General features: G+C 42.2%; 1 protein-coding gene across 8 annotated transcripts in view; it reads right to left on the bottom strand.

The window, feature by feature from the left end:
- The window catches only part of SLC41A3 (solute carrier family 41 member 3), an 86,148-nt gene that overhangs the window by 26,547 nt on the left and 34,220 nt on the right, over positions 1-25,381 (bottom strand). For all 8 annotated transcript variants that reach the window (XM_047742684.1, XM_047742634.1, XM_047742675.1 and 5 more), the window contains 2 exons: positions 21,358-21,465; positions 12,617-12,688 (listed from right to left, as the gene is read on the bottom strand). In XM_047742684.1, coding sequence (XP_047598640.1) covers positions 12,617-12,688; positions 21,358-21,465 — 180 coding nt within the window. The remainder of the gene's footprint in view (positions 1-12,616; positions 12,689-21,357; positions 21,466-25,381) is intronic.

Consider the following 25,381-nt stretch of genomic DNA (forward strand, 5'->3'; position numbering starts at 1 on the left):
GTCAGTTTCTTCCTGGTTCAATTTTCGAAGTTTATAGTTTTCCAGTAATGCATCTATTTCATCTAGATTGCTTAACTTATTGGTATATAACTGTTGACAACAATTTTTGATGATTGTTTCTCTTTCCTTGGTGTTAGTTGTGATCTCTCCCTTTTCATTCATAATTTTATTAATTTGGGCCTTCTCTCTTTTCTTTTGGATTAGTTTGGCCAATGGTTTATCGATCTTATTGATTCTTTCAAAATCCAGCTTCTGGTTTCACTGATGCATTCTACTGTATCTCTAGTTTCTATCTCATTGATCTCTGCTTTAATCTTGATTATTTCCTTTCTTGTGTGGGGTTGGCTTAATTTGTTGTGGATTCTCCAGTTCTTTAAGGTGTAAGGACAGCTAGTGCAATCTGGATTTTTCAATTTTTTTGAGGGCAGCTGAGATTGTTATGTATTTCCCTCTTAGGACTGCCTTTGCTCTATCCCATAGGTTTTGGACTGAAGCGTCTTCATTTTCATGGCTTTCTTGTTTAAGTTCTTCTTTGATCTCCTGGTTGACCTAGGCATTTTTAAGCAAGGGGTTCTTTAGCTTCCAGGTGTTTGAATTCCTTCCAAACTTTTCCTTTTGGTTGAGTTCCAGCTTCAAAGCACTGTGATCTGAGAATATGAGTTCCAGTTTCAAAGCATTGTGATCTGAGAATATCTCAGTCTTTTGGTATCAGTTGAGCCCTGATTTGTGACCCAGTATGTCATCTATTCTGGAGAAGGTTCCATGTGCCCTCAAGAAGAATGAGTATTATGTTGTTTTAGGGTGGAATGTTCTGGATATATCTATGAGGTCCATCTGGTCCAATGTGTCATTCAATGATCTTGTTTCTTTATTGATTTTCTGCTTGGATGATCTGTCCATTACAAAGAGTGGCATATTAAGATCCTCTATCAATATGACTCTTTATCTTGATTAACAGTTGTCTTATGTAGTTGGTTGCTCCCATATTGGGGGCATAAATGTTTACAACTGTTAGAACTTCTTGGTGGATAGAACATTTATGAATGATGTAGTGTCCTTCTATATCTCTGATGGCCGTCTTTAGTTTAAAATCTAATTTATCTCATATGAGAATTGCTACTCCAGCCTTCTTTTGATGCCCATTGGCATGAAAGATGCTTCTCCATCCCTTAACTTTTAGTCTGGATATGTATCCTTAGGTTCAAAATGTGTGTCTTGTAGACAACATATGGATCGGTCCTGTTTTATCCAATCTTCCATCCTGTGTCATTTTATGGGTCCATAGGCCATTCACATTGAGAGTGATTATTGAGAGATAGATTTTTATTGATATCCTGTTACTTGTGAAGTCTTTGTTTCTATAGATTGTCTCCATAAATTTCTGTTCAGTTATATTCTTGGGTTTCCCCCTCTTTTATAGATCCCCCCTAATATTTCTTGCAGTGCTGGCTTGGTGGTCACATACTCTTTTAAACCTTGCTGGTCTTGGAAGCTCTTTATCTCTCCGTCCATTTTGAATGTCAGTCTTGCTAGATAAAGTATTATTGAATGCATGTTCTTCTCATTTAGTGCCCTGAATTCATCTTGCCATCCCTTTCTGGCTTGTCAGGCTTCTGTAGACAGGTTTGATGTTATTTGGATGGGCCTTCCTCTCTACGTAAGGAATCTTTTCCCCCTAGATGCTTTCAAGAGCTCCTTTTTAAAAGTATGATTCATCACTTTCACAAGCAGGTGTCTTGAGGTCTTTCTAGATTCTATGATCTTGGGGGGGGAACCTTTCTGCCTCTAGGATATGAACGCTGGTTCCATTCCCCACAGTGGGAAAATTTTCATGGAGAATTTGTTCAACTATATCCTTTAGTCTTCTTTCATTCTCCTTCCCCTCAGAGATTCCAATAATTCTGACGTTGGAATATTTCATGGCATAATTTATTTCCCTAATTCTATTTTCATGGCTTTTAAGCTGTTTGCTCAGACCTCCTCCTGATCCTTTTTCTCTATCAGTTTGTCCTCTAGATCACTAATTTTATCTTCTGCCTCAAACACCTAGCTCTTAGAGAATTTAGATTAGATTGGAACTCATTGAGAGCACTATTAACATGTTCCCTGGTGGCTTTCACTTCTGTCCTAATCGATTCCATTTTGTCATTAAATGCTTTCTCCAACCTAGCCATTTCCTGGATAATTGTTAGCCTAAATTCCCTTTCTGGCATACTGTTTATGTCCATATCCAATATCTCTAATGGAGAGGGCAGAGTCTCTGAATTTTTCCTCTGTTGGGTATTCTTCTTCCTAGTCATTTTGGTGAGAGATGGCTGAGGGGATATGTAGCTGATTGTATCAACCATGATCCAGGCAAGGTGCACTCTGGAACGCTTCTGAGCAATTGGGAGTCCCCAATAAAAAGAAAGAAAAGAGAAAAAAGAGAGAGAGAGAGAGAGAGAGGAAAAAAAAGAAGAAGAAAAGAGTGAGGGGGGGAAAAAAAGAAATAAAAGAGAAGACCCAGTCCGAATGGGCCCCAAAGGTAAGATTTATAAAGTATACAAACAAAAACAGACCAACAAAAAATCTGGCAAAATTAAATGACAAGAAAAAAAACCCCAGCCAAAATGAACCCCAAGTATAAGTTTTATATCTTGATATCTTTGTTAAAGGACTCAACTTTTCTGAGAGAAAGGGGGATTAAACTTTTTTTTTTAATATATAGGGATAGTATTGACTGGGGAAAGAGGATTACCTCAAAGCTTATCTCTATATGAAAATTAAAAGAAATTGAAAAGCAAAAGAAAAACACAGGTATATCTATCAAAAAAGTTCAAGTTAAAAGGTTATTATGTCTGTGGAAAGAACCAAGATGCCCTTCAACAGACGAATGGATAAGGAAGATGTGGTCCATATTCACTATGGAGTATTATGCCTCCATCAGAAAGGATGAATTCCCAACTTTTGTAGCAACATGGACGGGACTGGAAGAGATTATGCTGAGTGAAATAAGTCAAGCAGAGAGAGTCAATTATCATATGGTTTCACTTATTTGTGGAGCATAACAAATAACATGGAGGACATGGGGAGATGGAGAGGAGAAGGGAGTTGAGGGAAATTGGAAGGGAAGGTGAACCATGAGAGACTATGGACTCTGAAAAACAACCTGAGGGTTTTGAAGGGGTCGGGGGTGGGAGGCTGGGGGGGGCCAGGTGGTGGGTATTGGACAGGGCATATATTGCATGGAGCACTGGGTATGGTGCAAAAAAAATGAATACTCTTACACTGAAAAGATATAAAAAATTTTTAAAAAAGGTCATTATGTAATTTGCTATACTGAACATCTTACTGTGATGGTAAATAGATTAAAAATTATTTAAAAAATTGAAAGCAACGAGAATAGTGGGAATGAATTAAAAATAAAAGTTGTATCTATGAAGTAGTAGTAGTTTTCCTCTTGTTTTTTGTTTTTGTTTGTTTTTGGCTGGCTTTCTGGGGTAGCAGCCTGCTGCATGGTTTTTCAGGCAGTCTTGCTAGAGTTGAGTCCTCTTGCCTACTGACAAGGGGCTGGGCTCTGAGGAAACCGATTTTTCAGGCTTTTGTTCTTTGGAGGTTTTTTCTTTTTCTTTTTTCTTTCTTTTTGTTTTTTCCTTCTCCCCTTGGCGGCGTTGGCGGTTTTTTGGAGGTTTAGAGGAAAGCAAACTGCATTCAGACCTCCGTCTCAAAGAGAAGCCTCAGCCCATTCCCCTCTGGGTGCTCCAGAGCACATAAATTCCCCCTCTGCCGCCAGCAGATCACGTCCCTACTCACAGTCTCAGGGGTCTCAGGAGCTCCCTCTCATACACCAATGTTACCAAAACTATGAGAAGTACTATTCCAGAGAGCTGGCTTCGAACACTGCCTCTGCTGTGGCTGTCTGGGCAGGTTCAGACTGCCAGAAAGGTCCAAACCAGAGACAGCACACTGACATTTTCACACTGGCCCAGGCTGGGAGTCTTCAGAATCTCCCGGTTCTAGAGAGCACTGACAAAGCTCCTGCATGGATCTCTCTCAGGGGAGGGTGTGGAGCGTAACTTAGACCCTGGTAGTGCAGTGCACATGCAGAGTGTAAAAGGCTATGGTTCTAGAGAGTGCTGGCTGGTGTCCACTCCAAAGTCTCTCATGTGCACCACCACCCAGACGCTGTAAGAAGTGCCAGGGACTCAGGGACCAATGCCTGACTTCTTCGCCATACTCTCTCTGGCCCAGCACCAGCGGTGGCCATCCTGGGTCCGTGGGCTTAAGCCCTGGTCATTAACTGCCTGATTCCACAATTTCCCCTTAAAATCTTTGGCTCTTTTTGTGTGCTTTTAACCAGACTCCAAGTTAATGCTTGTCCCCAATCACAGGGCACTCTTGATTGGGGTATTACTTTCCAACAGGTTGTTTCTGGTGGATCTCTCCCCCTTTATTTTCTCTTCCAATATCAGTCCAATGTTCCCACTCTGTTCTACCTGTTCACTGGCATCTTCTGTCCCCATAGAGATCCAGAAATGTATAATTCTAATCTCAAGTTTATTTCATGGGTGATCAGAGTTCATTGGTAGATAATCAGCTCACTTTAGAGGACCGGTTGAAATGGCACTTCCTACTTCTCTGTCATCTTGTCTCTGATTCATCATGTTTACCCTTATTTTTACATATATATAAGTTTTTCCTTCTTTAAAATTTTGGGAAGTAGTTTCTTCTAAGAGACCAAAATACACCCAAAATCAAGTGGGTTGCTCTGTTCAATTCACCAGTCATATATATATGTATTATATATATAATACATATATATTTTTAATTTAAATTTTATTTAAAAATTTAATTTAAAAAACTTTTCTTTATAATTTTATTTTATTCTTTATTTTCAGCATAACAGTATTCCTTGTTTTTGCACCACACCCAGTGCTCCAAACAATCCCTGCCCTCTCTAATACCCACCACCTGGTTCCTCCGACCTCCCACCCCCCGCCACTTCAAACCCCTCAGATTGTTTTTCAGAGTCCATAGTCTCTCATGGTTCACCTCCCCTTCCAATTTCCCCCAACTCCCTTCTCTTCTCTAACTCCCCTTGTCCTCCATGTTATTTGTTATGCTCCACAAATAGTTTCTTTTTACCCCCTTTCTTCTCCCCCTGATTTGAGGTCTCTTGTGATTTGACTCTGACTCTGATTTTCTGGGGTCTTTGCCACCCATTTAGTATTTCATTCTCTCATTCATATTTTCTTATCTGGATCAAATGACAAGGCAGAAAAACTCACCACAAAAAGAAGAACAAGTGGCAGTACCAAAGGTTAGGGACCTAATCAATATGGACATTGATAATATGTCAGGGCTAGAGTTCAGAATGATGATTCTCAAAGTGCTAGCTGGGCTTGAAAAAGGCATGGAAGATATTAGAGAAACCCTGTTTGGAGAAATAAAAGCCCTTTCTGGAGAAATAAAAGAACTAAAATCTAACCAAGCTTAAATCAAAAAAGCTGTTAATGAGGTACAATAAAAAATGGAGGCTCTTACTGCTAGGATAAATGAGGCAGAAGAGAGAATTAGTGATATAGAAGACCAAATGATGGAAAATAAAGAAGCTGAGCAAAAGAGAGACAAACAACTACTGGACCACGAGGGGAGAATCTGAGAGAAAAGTGATACCATAAGACAAAACAATATTAGAATAATTGGGATTTCAGATGAAGAAGAAAGAGAGAGGGGGGACAGAAGGTATATTGGAGTGAATTATTATAGAGAATTTCCATAATATGGCAAGGAGACCAAGCATCAAAATCTGGGAGGCACAGAGAATCCCACTGAAAATCAATAAAAATAAATCCCCACGCTGTCATTTAATAGTAAGACTTAAAAGTCATAGTGACAAAGAGAAAATCCTGAAAGCAGCCTGGGACAAGAAGTCTGTAACATACAATGGTAAAAATATTAGATTGGCAGCAGACTTGTCCACAGAGACATGCCAGGCCAGAAAGAACTGGCATGATATATTCAGAGCACTAAATGTAAAAAAATGCAGCCAAGAATACTATATCCAGCTAGGCTATCATTGAAGATAGAAGGAGAGATAAAAAGCTTCCAGGACAAACAAAAACTAAAAGATTTGTAAACACCAAGCCAGCTATACAGGAAATATTGAAAGGGGTCCTCTAAGCAAAGAGAGAGCCTAAAAGTAGTAGACCAGAAAGGAAGAGAGACAACATACAGTAATAGTCACTTTACAGGCAATACAATGGAACTAAATTCATATCTTTAAATAGTTACCCTGAATGTATATGGGTAAATGCCCCAATCAAAAGACACAGGGTATCAGAATGGATAAAAAAAAAAAAAATCAATATGCTGCCTACAAGAAACTCATTTTAGACCCAAAGACACCTCCAGATTAAAGTGAGGGGTTGGGAAACAATTTACCATGCTAATGGACATTAAAAGAAAGCTGGGGTGGTAATCCTTATATCAGATAAATTAGATTTTAAGCCAAAGACCGTAATAGGAGATGAGGAAGGACACTATATCACACTCAAAGGGTCTGTCCAACAGGAAGATCGAACAATTTTAAATATCTACACCCCTAACATGGGAGCAGCCAACTATATAAACCAATTAATAACAAAATCAAAGAAACACATCGACATAATACAATAATAGTAGGGGACTTTAACACCCCCCCTTACTGAAATGGACAGATCATCCAAGCAAAGAATCAACAAGGAAATAAATGCCTTAAATGACACACTGAACTAGATGGACATCACAGATATATTCAGAACATTCCATCCCAAAGCAACACAATACACATTCTTCCCAAGTGCATATGGAACAGTCTCCAGAATAGATCACATCCTGGGTCACAAATCAGGTTTCAACCAGTACTGAAAGACTGGGATCATTCCCTGCATATTTTCAGACCACAATGCTCTGAAGCTAGAACTCAATCATAAGAGGAAAGTTGGAAAGAACTCAAATACATGGAGGCTAAAGAGCATCCTACTAAAGAATGAATAGGTCAACCAGGAAATCAAAGAAGAATTGAAAAAATTCATGGAAACAAATGATAAGAAAACACCACTGTTCAAAATCTGTGGGACACAGCAAAGGCAGTCCTGAGAGGAAAATATATAGCAATACAAGCCTTTTTCAAGAAATAAGAAAGGTCTCAAGTACTCAACCAAGCCCTACATCTAAAGGAGCTAGAGAAAGAACAGCAAAGAAAGCCTAAACCCAGCAGAAGAGAAATCCTAAAGATCAGAGCAGAAATCAATGAAATAGAAACAAACAAACAAACCAAAAAGAAAAAAACCCAAAAACAGTAGAACAAATCAACGAAACTAAGAGCTGTTTCTTTGAAAGAATTAATAAGATTGATAAACCCTTGGCCAGACTTATCAAAAAGAAAAGAGAAATGACCCCAATTAATAAAATCATGAATGGAAGAGGAATGATTACAACCAACACCAAAGAAATACAAACAAGTATAAGAACATATTATGAGCAGCATATACACCAGCAAATTTGACAATCTGGAAGAAATGGATGGATTCCTAGAAACCTATAAACTATGAAAACTGAACCAGGAAGAAATGGAAAACCTGAACAGACCCATAACCAGTAAGGAGATTGAAATAGTCATCAAAAATCTCCCAACAAGCAAGAGCCCAGGGCCATATGGTTTCCCAGGGAAATTCTACCAAATATTTAAAGAAGAATTAATTCCTATTCTCCTGAAACTATTCCAAAAAGTAGAAATGGAATGAAAACTTCCAAATTCATTTTATGAGGCCAGCATTACCTTGAGCCCAAAACCAGACAAAGACCCTATCAAAAAAGAGAATTACAGACTAATATGCTTGATGAACACAGATGCCAAAATTCTCACCAAAATATTAGCCAATAGGATCCAACAGTAAATTAAAAGGATTATTCACCATGACCAAGTGGAATTTATTCCAGGGCTGCAAGGTTGGTTCAACGTCCTCAAATCAATCAATGTGATCCAATACATTAACAAAAGAAAGAACAAGAACCATATGATACTCTCTATAGATTCTGAAAAGGCATTTGACAAAGTACAGCATCCTTTCTTTTTTTTATATAATTTTTTTTTAATTTGACAGACAGAGATCACAAGCAGGCAGAGAGGCAGGCAGAGAGGAGGAAGCAGGCTCCCCGCTGAGCAGAGAGCCCAATGCGGGGCTCGATCCCAGGACCCCAGGATCATGACCCGAGCCGAAGGCAGAGGCTTTAACCCATTGAGCCACCCAGGCACCCCTACAGCATCCTTTCTTGATCAAAACTCTTCAAAGTGTAGGGATAGAGGGTACATACCTCAATATGATCAAAGCCATCTATGAAAAACCCACCACAAATATCATTGTCAATGGATAAAAACTGAGAGCTTTTCCACTAAGGTCAGGAACATGGCAGGGATGTCCATTATCACCACTGCTATTCAACATAGTACTAGAAGTCCTAGCATCGACAATCAGACAACAGAAAGAAATAAAAGGCATCCAAATTGGCAAAGAAGAAGTCAAACCATCACTCTTTGCAGATGATGATACTTTATGTGAAAAACCCAAAAAGGACTCCACTCCAAATCTGTTAGAACTTGCACAGGAATTCAGTAAAGTGTCAGGATATAAAATCAATGCACAGAAATCAGTTGCATTTCTATACATCAACAACAAGACAGAAGAAAGAGAAATTAAGGAGTCAGTCCCATTTACAATTACACCCAAAACCATAAGATACCTAGGAATAAACCTAACCAAAGAGGCAAAGAATGTGTACTCAGAAAACTCTAAAGTACTCATAAAAGAAATTGAGACAGACACAAAGAAATGGAAAAATGTTCCATGCTCATGGATTGGAAGAACAAATATTGTGAAAATGTCTATGCTACTTAAAGCAATCTACACATTTAGTGCAATCCCTATCAAAATGTCATCAGTTTTTTTCTTCAAAGAAATGGAAAAATAATCCTAAAATTTATATGGAACCAGAAAAGACCCAAAAGAGCCAGAGGAACGTTGAAAAAGAAAGCTAAAGGTCGTGGCATCAGAATTCCAGACATCAAGCTCTATTACAAAGCTGTCATCATCAAGACAGTATGGTACTGGCACAAAAACAGACACATAGATCAATGGAACAGAATAGAGAGCCCAGAAATAGACCTTCAACTCTATGGTCAACTAATCTTTGACAAAGCAGGAAAGAATGTCCAATGGAAAAAAGTCTCTTCAATAAATTGTGTTGGGAAAATTGGACAGCCCCATGTAGAAAAATGAATCTGGACTATTTCTTTACACCACATACAAAAATAGACTCCAAATGAATGAAAGACCTCAATGTGAGACCAGAATCCATCAAAATCTTTGAGGAGGACACAGGCAGCAACCTCTTTGACCTCAGTCACAGCAACTTCTTCCTAGAAACATTGCCAAAGGCAAGGGAAGCAAGGGGAGAAGCGAACCATTGGGACTTCATCAAGATCAAAAGCTTTTGCACAGCAAAGGAAACAGTCAACAAAACCAAAAGACAACTGACAGAATGGGAGAAGATATTTGCAAACGACATATCAGTTAAAGGGCTAGTATCCAAAAATCTATAAAGAACTTCCAAACTCAACACCCAAAGAACAAATAGTCCAATCAAGAAATGGGTAGAAGACATGAACAGACATTTCTGCAAAGAAGACATCCAGATGGCCAACAGACACATGAAAAAGTGCTCCACATCACTCGGCATCATGGAATTACAAATCAAAGCCACAATGAGATACCACCTCACACCAGTCAGAATGGCTAAAATTAACAAGTCAGGAAATGCCAGATGCTGGCAAGGATGCGGAGCAAGGGGAACCCTCCTACACTGTTTTTGGGATTGCAAGCTGGTGCAGCCATTCTGGAAAACAGCATGGAGGTTCCTCAAAAATCTGAAATAGAGCTACCCTACAACCCAGCAATCGCACTACTGGGTATTTACGCTAAAGATACAAATGTAGTGATCTGAAGGGGCACGTGCACCCGAATGTTTGTAGCAGCAATGTCCACAGTAGCCAAACTATGGAAAGAACCTAGGTGTCCATCAACAGATTAATGGATAAAGAAGATGTTGTGTGTGTGTGTGTGTGTGTGTGTGTGTGTATACAAGGAATACTATGTAGCCATCAAAAGAAATGAAATCATGCCATTTACAATGAACTGCATGGTACTAGGGGTGTTATGCTGAGCGAAAAAAGTCAATCAGAGAAAGACAATTATCATATGATCTCTCTGATATGAGGAATTTTGAGAGGCAGGGTGGAGAGTTTGAGGGGTAGGGAAGGAAAAAATGAAACAAGATGGGATCAGGAGGGAAACAAACCATAAGAGACTCTTAATCTCACAAAACAAACTGATGGTTGCTGGGGAGAGGGGAGTTGGGAGAGGGGGGTGGGGTTATGGACATTGGGGAGTGTATGTGCTATGGTGAGTGCTGTGAAGTGTGTAAGCCTGATGATTCACAGACCTATACCACTGGGGCAAAAAATACATTTTATGTTAATAAAAAAATATAAACAAAAAGATCCATAAAAAAAACACAGAAAGTTGTATCATATATTTTCTATAGACACATACATATATATGGCAAATGCAGAAAGTCATTCAGAAGAACTGGTGCTATTTGATACTAAGTATTCAAATATTTTATAATAATTTTGGAAAAAATCTAGAATTTCAAATTGTTCATATCTTGTGAACTTGTGGGAACTTCTCTTAAGAAATTCATGCAAAAAAGAATAATTTCATTGCAGTATAATTTATTGAATAGAAGCCTCCTGGCCCGTGTGACTCGGTTCAAGCAGAGAAAGCAGACATCTAAACACAGAATTGCAACCAGGGCAGCCCCAGCAATTTTTAACAAGGCCCCAGACAGTACCCGGTGTTGGGTTGGAATTGACTGGAGCTTCACTGCCAGGAGAAGAAGAAGAAAGGACATTCCACGGAGACACAACTGCATATGCAAAGGCAGCAGGGATGGGGAACATGAGATTGCAGGAGGACGGGACCAGACCAGTAGTACCTCTGGGCTAGGCCCACACTTGGACAAGAAGAACCAAAAAAGGAGCTTCAGGAGGAGGACACCTGATCATCTTTAGGATTTAGACAAGGTCACTCAGGTGGCCATGCAGAGAAGAGCTGGAGAGGAAGAAGCCTGGGGCAGTTAGAACAGTGAAGAGGTCTATAGTCAGTGAGGTCAGAGACCAAAAGGCCAAGGCAAGGAGGAGGAGAAGCAGGGCTGATTCAAGCATAGTTCAGCGGCAGACTCCTCAGGACTGGACATAAGGATAAGGAGCAAAGAGATGCTGAAGGTGACTTGGTCTCTAGCTTGATTAATGGGCACAGTGACCATGACTGGGAGATTACCACATGATGGCCAGTGGTCACAGCCGTCCACGATTGAAACCTCACAATGGCTCACCTTATAGACAAGTTGATGTGACTTGCCCAAGGGCCTCCAGCTGGCCAACCCCCAGAATGAGCTTTCAACCATCAAACTCTTCAGGGTTGGGGGCTTCACAAGAGGTGAGTGTGAGGAGATGAGGTGATGAGGCCAGATCTGGCTAAGCTGTTTCAGGGATGCTTCTGGGACAGGTAGATGGAGATACCCAGTGGAGAGCTAGAAACAGGGGCTCTGGAACCCAGGTAAGAGGTAAAGTGGGTATCCTCCTCACTTGATGAATAGGGAGATACAGCTAAGCAAGTCTTATGTGTCCTGCCCAAGGCTACCCAGTTGATAAATGATAGCTGTAATTCCAGGCCTGTCTGATCTCAAAGTCCAGGTTCTTTGGGTGGCCACTGGCTACCCCAGAGATGCACAGAAGGTTCTGGATGAAGCCACTTCCTCTTTTACCTTGGCCCAATCTCTTCCCAGTTTCTCCCTGCCCTGGGCTTCTTGACTCTATAATACTCTGAGATGCCTAGGATGAGAACTTAGCCCAATGAGTGTCTGCTAGAAAGAGGTACAAATTTGAATGAGTATGAAGCATTTAAGGGACAAAGGCATGGGGGGTGGGTGTCCTGCAAAGGCTGACAAAGAAGAGGCGAAGAGGCAGGAGTGCAGCCACGAAGGAATATCAGGTAGGAAGAGTCCCAGATACTCCCGAGAGAACAAGTAGTATCACCTGTATGAGGCAATCAGAGGGTATACCAATTAGAATGTCAGTGACCTTGGCAAGCACAGCTGGAGTTAAGGTACTGGGAAGAGAAAGCTGTTAGCTTTATCCAGACTATGAGAAAGAGGAGTGAGCAAGTATAGGTGAATCTTTCTATAAGCCTATCTTGAAAAGAAGGGGCTGGGGGTGCTGGAGGGACCCTGGGGTCCCAGAAGAGGCATCTACTTTCAGGTGGATATGCTGGTGCCCTATAGTTGAGCTGAGCCTACAGCTGCCCTGAGTGTGGTCTGGTGGGTTCAGGGTATACAGGTGGCCCATTCCCCAAGTTCTGTCTGGATTGCAGAGAGAAGGGCTTACTTAATCTTCACCCTTCCTATGTGGAGCAGGCCTGGCTGCAGATTCAAAAGCAGGGAGGAGATTCATCGATGGGACAAAGGGCAGAGTTACCTGAATGAGGGCAAGGTTACTGCTGATAACTCTGTGCTGCTCCTGGGGGTCATCAATTTGTCCAGTGTTGGCCTAGGATGGAGAGATAAGGACAAAAGGTAAGTCTGGGTGGTCACAAAGCCAGGCTAAGCTTTCCTGGAAAAGGCAGTGTCTTAGGAGAGAAATCAGCAAATTAATTTCATTGATGTTAGAACAAATTATTCTGCCCAGCTTTCAAAACTGACTGAGGGTGGGAAAGGTAAGGACCCAAGTCCCTATGAGAGTAAGATGGTGTCATATACCACCTCTCCCATGCTCAAGTATGCAAGCACATAGAGTTAAGTGTTACCAACAATTTCAGGGCCACCTGACTCAAGCTCATCCACAGGCACCATGGCAAGGACTCTTCTGTGAAGCTGTATTGTGCCCTCAGCTAGGTCTTCAGCCACCTACAATTCCCTTCTCTCCCTTCCAGCAACTTACATCTCAGATGACCACTAACAACCCAACATGACCTTTGTAAATCATCCTGTTTAAGAAATGCTTAAGTCCTTCACATAGGATAAAAAACAAGATCTGAAATACGAGTTTCTCCTTTAAAAATGGTAGTCAGCCCCTAACTTCACAGCACTTACCAGCAAAATTCAAGACGCAGATAAATGTATTTTCCTAGATCCTTTGTACTGAGTTCATTAAGTTTCTGAACTCCAAGGGGGAAAATGGAATTACTTTTCATGAGAAAATAAGGGGATTCTTTTGTTTTCAGCATGATGGACACCTCAGACACAGCATGGAACCATCATGGTGTCCCAGGTGACTCTTCCTTCATAAAGGTAGACTAATACCCATCTTAGGGGTGCGCATAGGGACAAGCTACTAAGGTGGAGCAGAATACAGCCACAGAGCCTGCCATGTGCCAAACACGTGAGGCCAACAGGTTTGTCTCCCCTCTCTGGTCTCCCACTACACTAGACTCAATTTGTCTATTTGAGTCCTGTTTGCTGTTTCCCAGCGATCAGCCAATTCAAACCCTGGTACTAACCAGGTAAGGGGTGCTACTGGCCCAAGACTCCTGAGTATAAATCAGAAAGGCCTTCGTTCCTCAAGATGTTATATTTCCAAGCTGAGGCTGAACAGGAAAGGGAGTGATGCCAAGAGGTGCTAGAGGAGGAAAGGAGGTCTGGAGAGCTTGCAAACCTCATAGAGATGAGGGAGGAAGAGCACCACAGGGAAGGAAGTTGTGAGAAGAGATGGGATGTGAAGTAAATAGGATTTTGGAGCGTGTGTAAGCATTTCTGTTTTATTTTTTTAATTAAATTTTTTTTAAATTTTTTAAAATTTCTTTTCAGTGTACCAGAATTTATTGTTTATGCACCACAACCAATACTCCATGCAATACGTGCCCTCCATAATACCCAACTCCAAGCCTACCCAAACTCCCAGGCCCTGCTCCTTCAACCCCCAAATTGTTTTTCAGAGTCCATTGTCTCTCATGGCTCATCTCCTCCTCCAATTTTCCCCAACTCCCTTCTCCTCTCAATCTCCCAATGTCCTCCGTGTTACTTCTTATGCTCCACAAATAAGTGAAACCATATGATAATTGAGTCTCTCAGCTTGACTTTTTTCACTCAGTATAATCTCTTCCAGTCTGAGGCTTCTCTCTGAGAGGGAGGCCTGGGTGCAGTTTGCTTTCCTCTAAACCTCCAAAGAACTGCAAAAAGCCACCAAGGGGAGAAAAAGCAAACAAACAAACAAAAAAACCTACAGAGGAACTATAGAACACTCATGAAAGAAATTGAAGAAGACACAAAAAGATGGAAGACCATTCCATGCTCTTGGATTGGAAGAATAAACATTGTTAAAATGTCTATACTGCCTAGAGCAATCTATACTTTTAATGCCATTCCAATCAAAATTCCACCGGTATTCTTCAAAGAGCTGGAGCAAATAATCCAAAAATTTATATAGAACCAGAAGAGACCCCGAATCGCTAAGGAAATGTTGAAAAACAAAAATAAAGCTGGGGGCATCATGTTACCTGATTTCAAGCTTTACTACAAAGCTGTGATCACTAAGACAGCATGGTACTGGCATAAAAACAGACACATAGACCAGTGGCCCAGATATGGACCCTCAACTCTATGGTCAGTTAATCTTCGACAAAACAGGAAAAAATATACAGTGGAAAAAGACAGTCTCTTCAATAAATGGTGCTGGGAAAACTGGACAGCTATATGTAGAAGAATGAAACTCGACCATTCTCTTACAACGTACACAAAGATAAACTCAAAATGGATAAAAGACCTCAACGTGAGACAGGAATCCATCAGAATCCTAGAGGAGAACATAGGCAGTAATCTCTTCGATATCAGCCACAGAAACTTCTTTCAAGATATGTCTCCAAAGGCAAAGGAAACAAAAGCCAAAATAAACTTTTGGGACTTCATCAAAATCAAAAGCTTCTGCACAGCAAAGGAAATAGTCAACAAAACAAAGAAGCAACCCACGGAATGAGAGAAGATATTTGCAAATGACAGTACAGACAAAAGGTTGATATCTAGGATCTATAAAGAACTCCTCAAACTCAACACACACAAAACAGATAATCATATCAAAAAATGGGCAGAAGATATGAACAGACATTTCTCCAATGAAGACATACAAATGGCTATCAGACACATGAAAAAATGTTAATCATCACTAGCCATCAGGGAGATTCAAATTAAGAACACATTGAGATACCACCTTACACCAGTTAGAATGGCCAAAATTAGCAAGACAGGAAACAACACGTGTTGGAGGGGATGTGGAGAAAGGGGAACCCTCTTACACTGTTGGTGGGAATGCAAGTTGGTGCAGCCACTTTAGAGAACAGTGTGGAGATTCCTCAAGAAATTAAAAATAGAGCTTCCCTATGACCCTGCAATTACACTACTGGGTATTTACCCCAAAGATGCAGATGGAGTGAAAAGAAGAGCCATCTGTACCCCAATGTTCATAGCAGCAATGGCCACGGTCGCCAAACTGTGGAAAGAACCAAGATGCCCTTCAACGGACGAATGGATAAGGAAGATGTGGTCCATATACACTATGGAGTATTATGCTTCCATCAGAAAGGATGAATACCCAACTTTTGTATCAACATGGACAGGACTGGAAGAGATTATGCTGAGTGAAATAAATCAAGCAGAGAGAGTCAATTATCATATGGTTTCACTTATTTGTGGAGCATAACAAATAACATGGAGGACATAGGGAGATGTAGAGGAGAAGGGAGTTGAGGGAAATTGGAGGGGGAGATGAACCATGAGAGACTATGGACTCTGAAAAACAATCTGAGGGTTTTGAAGGGGCGGGGGGTGGGATGTTGGAGGAGCCAGGTGGTGGGTATTATGGATGGCACGTATTGCATGGAACACTGGGTGTGGTGCATAAACAATGAATTCTTTTAAGCTGAAAAGAAATTAAAAAAAAAAAAGCACAATGAATTACTGATACATACAACAAACCACATGAATGGAACTCAAGGACATTATCACTTAGAAACACTATGCTCTTCTCAAATGACAAGACTTAATGTTGGAAAACAGCCACGTATTTGCCAGAGATTAGGGTGGAGGGAGGGGTCGTGAGGGAGGTCTTCATAGAGAGGAAGAATTCTTATTCTTGATTGTGGTGATGATCACAGAAATCTACATGTGATAAAATGACAGGGAACTCCGCATACATCTTGTGCCAATGTCAATGTGCTAGTTTCATTAATGCACTAGAACTATGTAACATGCAAACACTGAGGGAAAGTGAGAGATGGGTAGAAAGGTTGACTCTGTACTATCTTAGCAACTTCCTGTGAATTTATAATTACTTCAAAATAAGTAGAAAAAGAAGCTATGAAATAATATCCTTGTCCTGGTATCTCTGGGTAACTAACTGCTTCTTTAGGATAACCCAGCAGAAACAGAATTTCTGAGGTAAAGGGTCTACATATATTTGTGGTTTGATAAATTGCTCTTCTGAAAAACTACCAAATTATACTTGCTGACATCAGTGTTTGACAAGTCTCATCTCCACAGAATTGCCAAAAGTGGACACTCACACTCATATTCATCTAAGCCCACTTGATATGCAATAAAATAGTACTAGTTAATGACTATCCACTGGTGACTAGTATGATTGCGATTTTTTTCTCTACTGTTTTATGGTCTTATTTATTTGTGAACATGGATTTATGATTCATGTCCTTTGTTAATTTTGATTTGAAGGGTTTGTCTTCATATTGATACGTAACAGCTACTTAGAGAGTTGAGGATACAGACTGTTAAATTTTATATAACTTCTTCCCTTATTAGTTATTCCTCATTTACATTTACGCAAGGAGACTGTTATGTAGAATTGTATCCCTCCAAAAGATGTTGAGGTCCTAACCCCAGTACCTTAGTATGTGATTAGATTTGAAAATAGGGTTGCAGTGATGTCATTAGTTTAGATGAGGTCATAGTGGGGTAAGACAGGTACTGAATCCAGTAAGACTGGTGTCCTTGTGAAAAGGGGAAATTTGGACACAGAGAGGAATATAGGCAGAATGCCCTGGGACAAAGGCAGGGATGGGGGTGATGTGTCTGCAAGCTAAGGAATGCCAAAAGTCTCCAGAAGCTGGGAGAGAGGTCTGGGACAGATTTTTCCCTCATGGCCCTCAGAAGGAACTAACCCTGCCACCTTGATCTGGAGTTGCAGCCCTCAGAACTGTGAGAAAATCCACCTCTGTTTTTTAAGCCAAGCAGTTTGGGGTTCATTGTTATGGTGGCCCTAGAAAACTAAAACAAATTATTACATTGTTTCCGATGGGTTTTTGCATTTGTTCTGCTACTTAAAAAACACTACTGTTTTAAAATAATACTTAAAAAACACATTGTTTCCAATGGGTTTTGCATTTGTTCTGCTACTTAAAAAACACTATCACCAGATTCTAAAAATAATGGTGTGTTTTCCTGGTATCATGCTTCACTTTAAATTATTCAATCTCCTCAGGATGCCTGGGTGGTTCAGTCAGTTAAGCGGCTGCCTTCGGCTCAGGTCATGATCCCAGTGTCCTGGAATCAAGTCCCACATTGGGCTCCTTGCTCGGCAGGGAGCCTGCTTCTCCCTCTGCCTCTGCCTGCCACTCTACCTGCCTGTGTGCACTCTCTCTGACAAATAAATAAAAATAAAATCTTTAAAAAAATTATTCAATCTCCTCAACATATATATTGATGAATGACGTAAGGAAAAATTAATTCTAAAGAACTAACCAATAATCTCAGCACCATTTATTAATAATTCATCCTTTCTCAGAGCACCTGGATGGCTCAGTTGGTTAAGAGTCAGACTCTTGGTTTCCACTCAGCCATGATCTTAGGGTCCTAGGATCGAGCCCCATGTTGGGCTCCTTGCTCAGGGGGAGTTTGTTTTCTCTCTCTAAAATAAATACATATCTTTTTTAAAAAATTCAACCTTTTTCACCGGTTTAAATTGCTAGTATTCAATAAATTATATTTACATACATCCGAGCTTATTTCTGGATGTTCTGTTTTGTTGTAAAATACATTAACTAATACTGGTTACAAAATAGTTTAATTACTATAGTGGTATATTACCTTTTAAAATGTGGAAATCAAATTTTACCATTACTATTAGTGTGCTTACTCTTTCCTATCAATATTTCCTTAGCTATTCTCACTCACTTACTCATCCAGATCAACTTTAAAATAACATTGTCACCTGTTCCCCTAACTCCCTTTGGCAGACTGAGAGTAACTGCATTAACTTTATAAATGAAAACAAGGAAAACTGATAACTTTACAACACTGGCTTGCCCCATTCGGGAACCTCATATCTCTCTCCAAATTTATATTTACCTTTGTAAAGTGTTATTTTATTTGTATAGATCCTGAATATTTGCAGCTTCGGTCTGAAGATGTTTTAAAATTAACTAATGTTTTAAAAGATAACTCTTTTCAGATTGTATTTCATAAATGATGATTTCTAGTGTGCACAGGAGTATATAGATAAACATTTATGTATGTCATACATATATACATGTTTTAAATTTCATCTAGATATTTTGAAACCAGGTCACTTTTTTTTTTTTTAAGATTTATTTATTTATTTGACAGACAGAAATCACAAGGAGGCAGAGAGGCAGGCAGAGAGAGAGGAGGAAGCAGGCTCCCCGCGGAGCAGAGAGCCCGATGTGGGGCTCGATCCCAGGACCCTGGGATCATGACCTGAGCCGAAGGCAGAGGTTTAACCCACTGAGCCACCCAGGCGCCCCGCCAGGTCACTTTTTAAAGCTTATTTAGTTTCATAGTTTTCTAGTTGCTTTACTTAGATCTTTCCAAGACGAAGAATATATTGATAGCAAATAATAAGTTTTTCTCTTTCCCAATATGCTAGTCTCTTATTTCCTTTTCTTGGCTTATTACAATATCTAAAACATCCAGAACAATATAGCTAAAATAAAACAAAATAAATAAAAATATAGAAAAATTATTCTATTTCAAGTTGCACTAAGAGTATTTTTAAAAATCATGAATGTGTGTTGAAAACGAAACTTGGGGGGCGCCTGGGTGGCTCAGTGGTTAAGCCGCTGCCTTCAGCTCAGGTCATGATCTCAGGGTCCTGGGATCGAGCCCCGCATCGGGCTCTCTGCTCTGCGGGGAGCCTGCTTCCTCCCCTCTCTCTGCCTGCCTCTCTGCCTGCTTGTGATCTCTCTCTCTCTCTGTCAAATAAATAAATAAAATATTTAAAAAAAAAAAAAAAAAAGAAAACGAAACTTGGGACACCTGAATGGCTCGGTGGGTTAAAGCCTCTGCCTTTGGCTCAGGTCATGATCCCAGGGTCCTGGAATGGAGCCCCCCATCGGGGTCTCTGCTCAGTAGGCAGCCTGCTTCCACCTCTGTCTCTGCCTACTTGTGATCTCTGTCTGTCAAATAAATAAAATCTTTAAAAAGAAAAAAATAAAAGAAAATGAAACTTATCTATACAGACTAGAGCTGGATCAGGGTTGCCGGGATAGAGTGGTGGGAGAGGCTGGGCCAAGTGCATGAGGAGACATCTCCTGAGGAGATGGAAATGTTTTAGATCTTGATTGGGGTGGTAGTTACACAGCGACACAGTTCTGTCAAAAGTCACTGACCTGTATGTTTAAAATTTGTGAGTGTTGGTTTTATTAATTTATACCTTAATACGGTGACTTAAACAAAAATACAGAATGGGTGTTGAGTGACTTCAAAAGTTCATTATCATCACATGTGATGATAATGATGGAATTGTCCTTTGACAGATGGCTGTAATGAAATCTACCACTAGGTTTGTTTTCCCTCCATGTTTTATGTATTTTAAACAAATTAGAATGAAGATTTGATCATTGCAGAGAATGTTTAATATGTAGTTAAACACTATGCAATAAAAATGCTAACACATGAAATGCCGCCACAGCAGAGGCAGCAAGGAACACTTTTTATCCTCTCAAACACTGACCAATGGCATCATATGTGCGCATGTCTGTATCATGTTACCTGCTGCTTAAAACATTTCAATGTCCTTATGGGTCTGTAAGTGATCCAGCCTTACCTGTTAATTCCCTGTTATTGCAGTAACAAATTATCACAAATTTTACGGCTTAAAACAACAGAAATACATTCTCCTACAGTTCTGGAGGCTGAGTCTGAAATGAGTCAGTCTTCTGAGGCAAAACTCAAAGTGCCTCTGGAAGCTCTAGGGAGGAATTCCTTTTTCCGGCAGGTGGAAATTCACCTTTTCCAGCAGGTGGAGCCACATTTCCTGGCTCTTCCTCCATCTTCCAATCCCATAGCAGAGCATCTTCTCTGCCTTGGCTTCCCTCACCTGGCATTTTCTTCTGAAACTTCCTTGTCCCTCGTGCTGACACAGACCCACCTGGATAATCCAGGATCATTTCCCAGGTCGCTCACATAATCACACCTGCAAAGACCCTGTCCACATAAGGAACCATGCACAGGCCTGACTGATTAGGTTGTGGCTCTTGAGGGGTCACTGTTGGGGGCACCCCCTCCCCTTGCCTGCCCTACTCCAGCTACACTGCTCCCCTTTCAGTCTCTTGGCCATACCACACCTCCTCTTGCCACAGGCCAGGTTCACACACCGGTGTGTGAACCTGGCCTGTGGCAAGAGGAGGTGTGAGACCAGGAGGGGAGAGACCAGTCTGCATAACAGAAGGAGAATGTCAGTTCCCAGGATACCTGGGAGGGCTGGGACAAGCAACAAGGCGAGGACCATGTGAGCCACAGAGCCCTGAGTAGACCCCTCTGCTGATGGAACATTCAAGGAAACATTCTAGAGAACAAAATTCTCCAAGGGAGGTGGGTGTCATATTGATTTAAACCCCCTCTCTCCTCTCCCAAACCCTCCAGCAAACCTACGTTGCTCATTACAGCTTGTACGTGAATGTGTGGAGCTGGGCTCGGGGACCCAGAGCAGCACCTGACACCGGGGCTAGAGGAGAAACCAAGGGTACACGGGGCTGCGTCTGGCCCTTGCCAGCAGTCCGCTGCACCATGGAAAAAGAGGCTGGCAGACTGGGAGGAGTGACTAGGTGCAGCATCGTGATGGAACAGAACCTCACGACACTCATTTTTCCAGAATTCAAACCCATTGGCTAACATGCTATGAGGGGAGCCTGGGAGGTGCCCATGGATTCATCCCTTCACAGGGCAGGTGGTCCAGATGCTCAGATATCGACTTACAGCTGTGGAGAGTCGTGACGCCAGCGTCATTTCCAGGTTCCCCTTCAGGCCCACCAGGGGCGGCACCAATGTCAATAGATCTTTAACCTCCACAAACACCGGCCAGTGCTGGTGGGGAAAGAACAGGAGATCAATCCAAGTACACATACTGGCACATCTTTGAAATTTCTCAAAAGAAGGTGTGGCAAGTTACTTCTCATGAATAAGACTAAGTAGTTTCTTAAATGGCTTTAAATTAAATGCAGATTAAGAAAGCCATGAAAATTTCTGAATACTATTCAGCGAACATCACTTGTGGCCTCAAGATAGTCCCTTTCTTTCTCTGGCCTTCAGCAGCTGGGAAAACTGGGGGCCAAGCTGGGGTCCGAGGCTGACTGGCTGGGTCCAGCCTGCAAACACACTGTGTTTAGTGTGGCCCATGTGTTTGTAGCAACAGGAACAAGTCACCAATTTCAAAACTGGGAGATTTGAATGAGAGAGCTGGTGAGACCAGCTAGGACCAAGGAGTGGCTCTGCTCTACCACGGACACTGATTCTCAGGTGGCCCCAGACACCAAGGCCAAGTGGCCCCAGAGCATCACGTATGGGCTCTGGAATTGTCAAAACAGACAGAATATGTCTCTATCCAGGTCCTATCAAGTGTAAAATATTAACAATAAAAAAAGGGTCCCTGCGCCACTCAGTCAGTTAAGCATCTGCCTTTGACTCAGGTCATGATCCTGGGGTCCTGGGATCAAGTCCCACATCTGGCTCCCTACTCTGTGGGGAGCCTGCTCCTCTGTCCCTCCACACCTCATGCTAATACTCTCCCTCTTCTTTCTCACTCACTCTTGCTCTACCTTGAATAAATAAATAAAATATTCAAAAATAAAAGAAAATAAAAAAGAATGAAAGGGCACATGAAGAAAACTGGAAGGGAAAAAACTTACTTGTGAAGTGAAAATTCCTACCTATTTATATGCAATTATATTGCCTGTGCCTCCTCCACCAATTTTCAATACCCATCTAGTACCAGTGACTTAACTCTCTGGCCCCTATAGATACCTGTGATCCCTACATTAAAGGTTCCTCTTAGTTTTATAATTCTAGACCTAAAAAACCCTCCTACCTTGTCAGCTAGGAGGCAGGAGGCCTGGGGTCTGGTCCCTGTTCCCTGAGACTGAAGATGTATGAATCCACTTACTAGGGGCCCAGAAGAGTCACCTAAAGCAGCCCAACAGAACATCTCACAGGGCCTAAAGTGAAAGGGGTCGGGCCTCCTTTGGGTACTCAGATGGACAAAGAGCACCCATGGCTGATGGCTCCCTTTCTCCTTTCACCTTAACTTCAAAGCTGGGACATTCAGAATCCATTCCCAGCTCTGATGGAGTGAGGAGTCTGCTCTCTCCTGAAAGTTCAGAAGAGGACTGTGTCCCCAGGCAAGGAGGTGCTCCCATGGTCTGTCGGCAGCCTCTGCAGCTCTCGGTCTTCCAGAAGCATCCAGCCCCAGTCCCCTGTGCAGCTGTCCTATCAGTGCACTACATCCCATCCAGAGAGGTCAGTCTGCCATCCAGTTTCTGGAAGGACCCTCCTCCCTGGCCTCTGGTCTCCCCTGAAACTGACTTTCTATACTCCAAGCCTCCTTCTACCTCCCAGCAAGCTGTCTGCTCCCAAGCACTTTCTTTTTGGCTGACACACAAAACCGGGTACCCACCGACTCAAGAGTAAAAATAAACCCCTTCTCTCAGCATATCCTGCCATAAAAGGCTCACCAACACCCACACAACTCCTTGGTATTCAGCATACAACTCAAGCAGTGCAAACCAGTCCCCTCACTGTCTGTCCAGCACCCTGACCATGGCCGCGTGCCACTCCTCACTCCTTGCAAATGCCTAGTCACTCAACTATATCTCTGCACACAATGATCCCTTTGCTTGGAATGACTGCTGTCTCTCACACCATCCTAGAAGCTGTTAGAGTATCCTTTAAGGTCCAACTCCTGCTGTTCTGCTAACTGTAGATTCTTTGATCCCTCTAGGAAGAATGAGTCATTCCTTTTTCTTCATAGGCAAATGTCTGCTCACTGCCTCCGCTCCTGGACACGTGTTTGTGGGAGGATCAGATAAGCGCCTGCCTCATCTCGCTGGGTTACAGCCACCAGGAAGGCGAGGATAGGTCTGTTTCTGCTCACCACTGCACCTCCAGGGCCCAAGAGCAGCTGATACAGAATTCAACAAAACATGCAGAGTGAATAAATGAAGAACGAGACGAAGGAATAAATTCATCTAACCTACTCTGCGCACGGCTACATCCGTTCTGCTTCACATCTGATTCAGTGCAGAAAGACCACATACACTCTAACAATGAAAACCACTGTCATTGCCCCTGGGTGCACTCCCATAAGGTCTGAAGGACACACATGACCTCTATTGAGGCTTCCTCCACAAATAAACTGAGATTGAGGGCTTAACCTCAACTGCGATATTTATTTTGTAAAAAAGAGAGATATTTATATTTTTCTTGTGTAACAAAAAGATAATTAAAAAAAAGAAAAAGAAAAAGAACTGATACTCTGGCCACTTAGTGGGCCTCAATCCCTGGGCCCAATGACAGACTAAACTCAGACCCCATAAACAGAGAACCCAGATCCCTGGCCCCAAATCTAGAGGAGATAAAACCAGCATCTGGCCAGTGCCCTTAGGACCAGCCCACTGTGCCAGGGAAATCCCCAGGACACACCTGCCAGGTAGTCATCCTTGCTGCAGGCTCATAAGCCCTGAGGCCCTGACATGCAGCAGCCTGGAAATAGCTGGAGCCAGGTCACCCTCTTGTGTTGCAGGACTACCCTGTGAAACGGTGCTGGCAAGGCTGCCTCCTGAACCACTGAGTGGCCATGAGCAGGGAGGTGCTGGTGCACATGTAGGAGCCATGGAAAGCTGAGTGCCCTTGAACTTCACTGTACCCGGGAGGCACTGCATGTTTGCAAAGTGGGAAGAAGGAACAAGGCGTATCTTCTAGGGATGTTTCCAGTTTTTCCCAGCTGCTGGGTCTCCCAAAGCTGGAGGGCTCAAGGCCTTGGATTTGCAGACAGCCTTCCCCCTGCATGTTCTGGGCCTGCTTCCCACGACACCCTTTTTACTGCATGCTAGCCTCCCAGTTGGCACCTTAACACAGAGGTCCAGAAAGGTGTTCTGTCCTCTGGCTGGACTTCCCCCTGGACTGGCCTTCTGTACCACCACTTCTGATGATCAGGCACAATCCCAAGCCTGTCTTCCCCCCACATGCCACTGAATCTTCTGGACTCTTCCAAGATCCCCCCAACCCACTGATCAATATTCTCCCAGCCTGCGGCAACTAAGGGACATGCAATGTGGTGTAGGGCTGAAACCCATGCTCCGTGAGAAGTCATGGAAGGTCAAAAAGGAGAGACCCAGGACTGAGTCTTTCTCCACAGTATCCCCAGGAGGGTCTTAGGGAAGGCGCGAGACACTACTGTAGCAGCTCGAGGGGTGAAGCTCTGAGGTGGGAGAGATAGGAATATAGGCTGCAAGCCCCCCAAGTGAATGTTTTCTAATGGTACTGGCCAGTACACAATGGGCTGTCCCGGACCCACGAGGGCTGAGTGTGCCGCTGCTGAGCCATGCAAGTGGAGGCCAGCTGGGAGGAATCACGAGCCTCATCCGGAGACTGGGAGACAGCCATCGGGAAGGAGATGCTGGGTCCAACTGAGAAAGACACACACTAGCTGGGATGTCCCCATGGGCTGCAAAACTAAATTTAAACTTAATATCACTGACTAAAAAGAATATCATCATATAGTATGATCCCATACGTTCTTGATGGAAACACACCAAAATACTGACAGAGATTATGGGCACCCTCTCTTCTTCACTTACATATATTGTCTAAAATCAGACTAACTCTATAAAAATGTTTAGGCAGACAAAGCAAACCCTCAGTGATTCAAACAGCATTACCTAAGCCAATCCCAGGGCATAAACACACCAGGAGAAGTGAGTACTAGAGTGTGTGCTCACCCGAGGGC

Source organism: Lutra lutra, chromosome 1 (genome assembly GCF_902655055.1).
Source record: "Lutra lutra chromosome 1, mLutLut1.2, whole genome shotgun sequence".
Taxonomy (NCBI): Eukaryota; Metazoa; Chordata; class Mammalia; order Carnivora; family Mustelidae; genus Lutra; species Lutra lutra.